The sequence below is a fragment of the Octopus bimaculoides genome, chromosome 5 (genome assembly GCF_001194135.2).
Source record: "Octopus bimaculoides isolate UCB-OBI-ISO-001 chromosome 5, ASM119413v2, whole genome shotgun sequence".
Taxonomy (NCBI): Eukaryota; Metazoa; Mollusca; class Cephalopoda; order Octopoda; family Octopodidae; genus Octopus; species Octopus bimaculoides.
In genome coordinates, this window is record NC_068985.1 from 54656566 (window position 1) to 54658488 (window position 1923).

The window sequence follows — 1923 nt, forward strand, 5'->3', positions numbered from 1 at the left end:
TTGAATACAGTCAGCTACATCAGAGGAATAGAAGCTACTGTAGTAGTAGGAGGAAGAGGAGGAGAGGGAGGAGAGAGAAAGCAGTGGTATAGTATGGAGCTGGGGCAAAGCAAGATTTGTAGTGAAGGCATGCTTTTTTTTAATTTATTTATTACTTTATTTTTTAAAGAAATTTTGTACCCATCACACCACCATGTGGCTCCATCTACACTATGTCATTGAGAGAGAGAGAGAAACAAATAGACAGTTATAAGCAATGAATTCTAATAATGTTGGTCTCAACAAATTGAGTACAGTTTACCTTCTTCAATCCTTTTAGTTTAGTTGGTTCTTCAGCAGTTGGAGCCCATATTTTCACATCACTGTCCAGGCCACTGGTTGCCAAAAATGGGGCAAAGGGGTGAGGCTCCAACACATTAATCTACAAAGACAAGAGGATAACAAAACCCTTGAAACTATGATCTACATTTCTTTTCGTTTACCTATTGATCTGTTACAACCTCAATGGAATTCAATAATACTCACTATCTTTTATCTTTTTACTTGTTTCAGTCATTAGACTGCAGCCATACTGGGGCACTGCCTTGAAGAATTTTTAGTCAAATGAATCAAACCCAATACCTTTTTTTTAAAAAACCTGGTACTTATCCTATTGATCTCTTTTGCCAAAACTGCCAAATTATGGGGATGTAAACACACCAACACCAGTTGTCAACCAGTGGTGGGGAACAAACACACATATATATACAACATGCTTCTCTCAGTTTCTGTCTACCAAACAAGACTTTGGTCGGCCTAAGGCTATAGTGGACAACACTTTCCCAAGGTGCCACACACATGGTTAGGAAGCAAGCTTCTTACCGTGCAGCCATGCCTGCACCTAAAATCACTACAGCTTCAATTGACCAAGTCAATAAACATTGTTCTACTGGTAAGATATATACAACTGACCAAGACAATAGCTATATCATCTTTATCATTGATTTAGAATCAATAATACAGTTAGTTTGAGTTTGACCATCCTCCCAGAAGCTCCAATGATTTCACACAAACCTGCTGTCCATCACAGTCCCCTATGCATGTCCGTAATTCATCAACATTCGCCATTCAACTGTCCTGAAGTAAGTTATCCACATAGGTTAGACATTTTCTTCCCTGTTGATTCTTCCTTCAACTGACTGCCAATAAGACCAGTTGACTCACTGGTTCCTCTGGATGCCTGACGCAATGACCAGCAATTCTCATTCTTCTTTGTTGATTGGCACTTCTTTATGCAACACTTCACATTCATACACACCACAAGACCAAACCAGCACAGTCTTTTTCTTGCATACTGCATCAAATTCCTCTTATGCCCAACTCAGTTAACAATAAAAAAAAAAATAACAATAATTGTGGCCATGTGATAAGAAGCTTGCTTCCCAACCACATGGTTCTGGGTTCAGTCCCACTGCATGGCACTTTGAGCAAGTGCCTTCTACTATAGCCTTGGGTCAACCAAAGCCTTGTGAATGGATTTGGTAGATGGAAACTGGAAGAATCTGCTCACACGCATACTCACACACACACATACATATGCGTGTATGCTTTTGTCCTCCACCACTCCTTGATAACTAGTGCTGGTGTGTTTACATTTCTGCAACTTAGCAGTTTGGCAAAAGAGACCAATAGAAAAAGTACCAGGCCTAAAAATAATAAATGCTAGGATTGATTCATTTGGCTAAAAGTTCTTCAAGATGGTGTCCCAGAATGGCCACAGTGTAAGTACTGAAACAAGCAAGAAGATGAAAATGAAAAAGATATATATATATTTATATATATATATATATATATATATATATATACACATACATACATACATACATACATACATACACACTAGCAGAGATACCTGGCATTGCTCGGGATTGAAATGGCATAGTT

The 1923-nt window shown here is 38.5% G+C and overlaps 1 protein-coding gene across 1 annotated transcript in view; it reads right to left on the reverse strand.

Moving 5' to 3' along the window:
• Positions 1 to 232: 232 nt before the first annotated feature.
• Positions 233 to 1923, reverse strand: part of LOC106878884 (DDB1- and CUL4-associated factor 8) — a 69174-nt gene continuing 67483 nt past the window's right edge. Inside the window, exon 12 of the mRNA XM_014928228.2 lies at positions 233 to 421. Within this exon, the coding sequence (XP_014783714.1) occupies positions 248 to 421 (174 nt within the window). The 3' untranslated portion in view covers positions 233 to 247. The remainder of the gene's footprint in view (positions 422 to 1923) is intronic.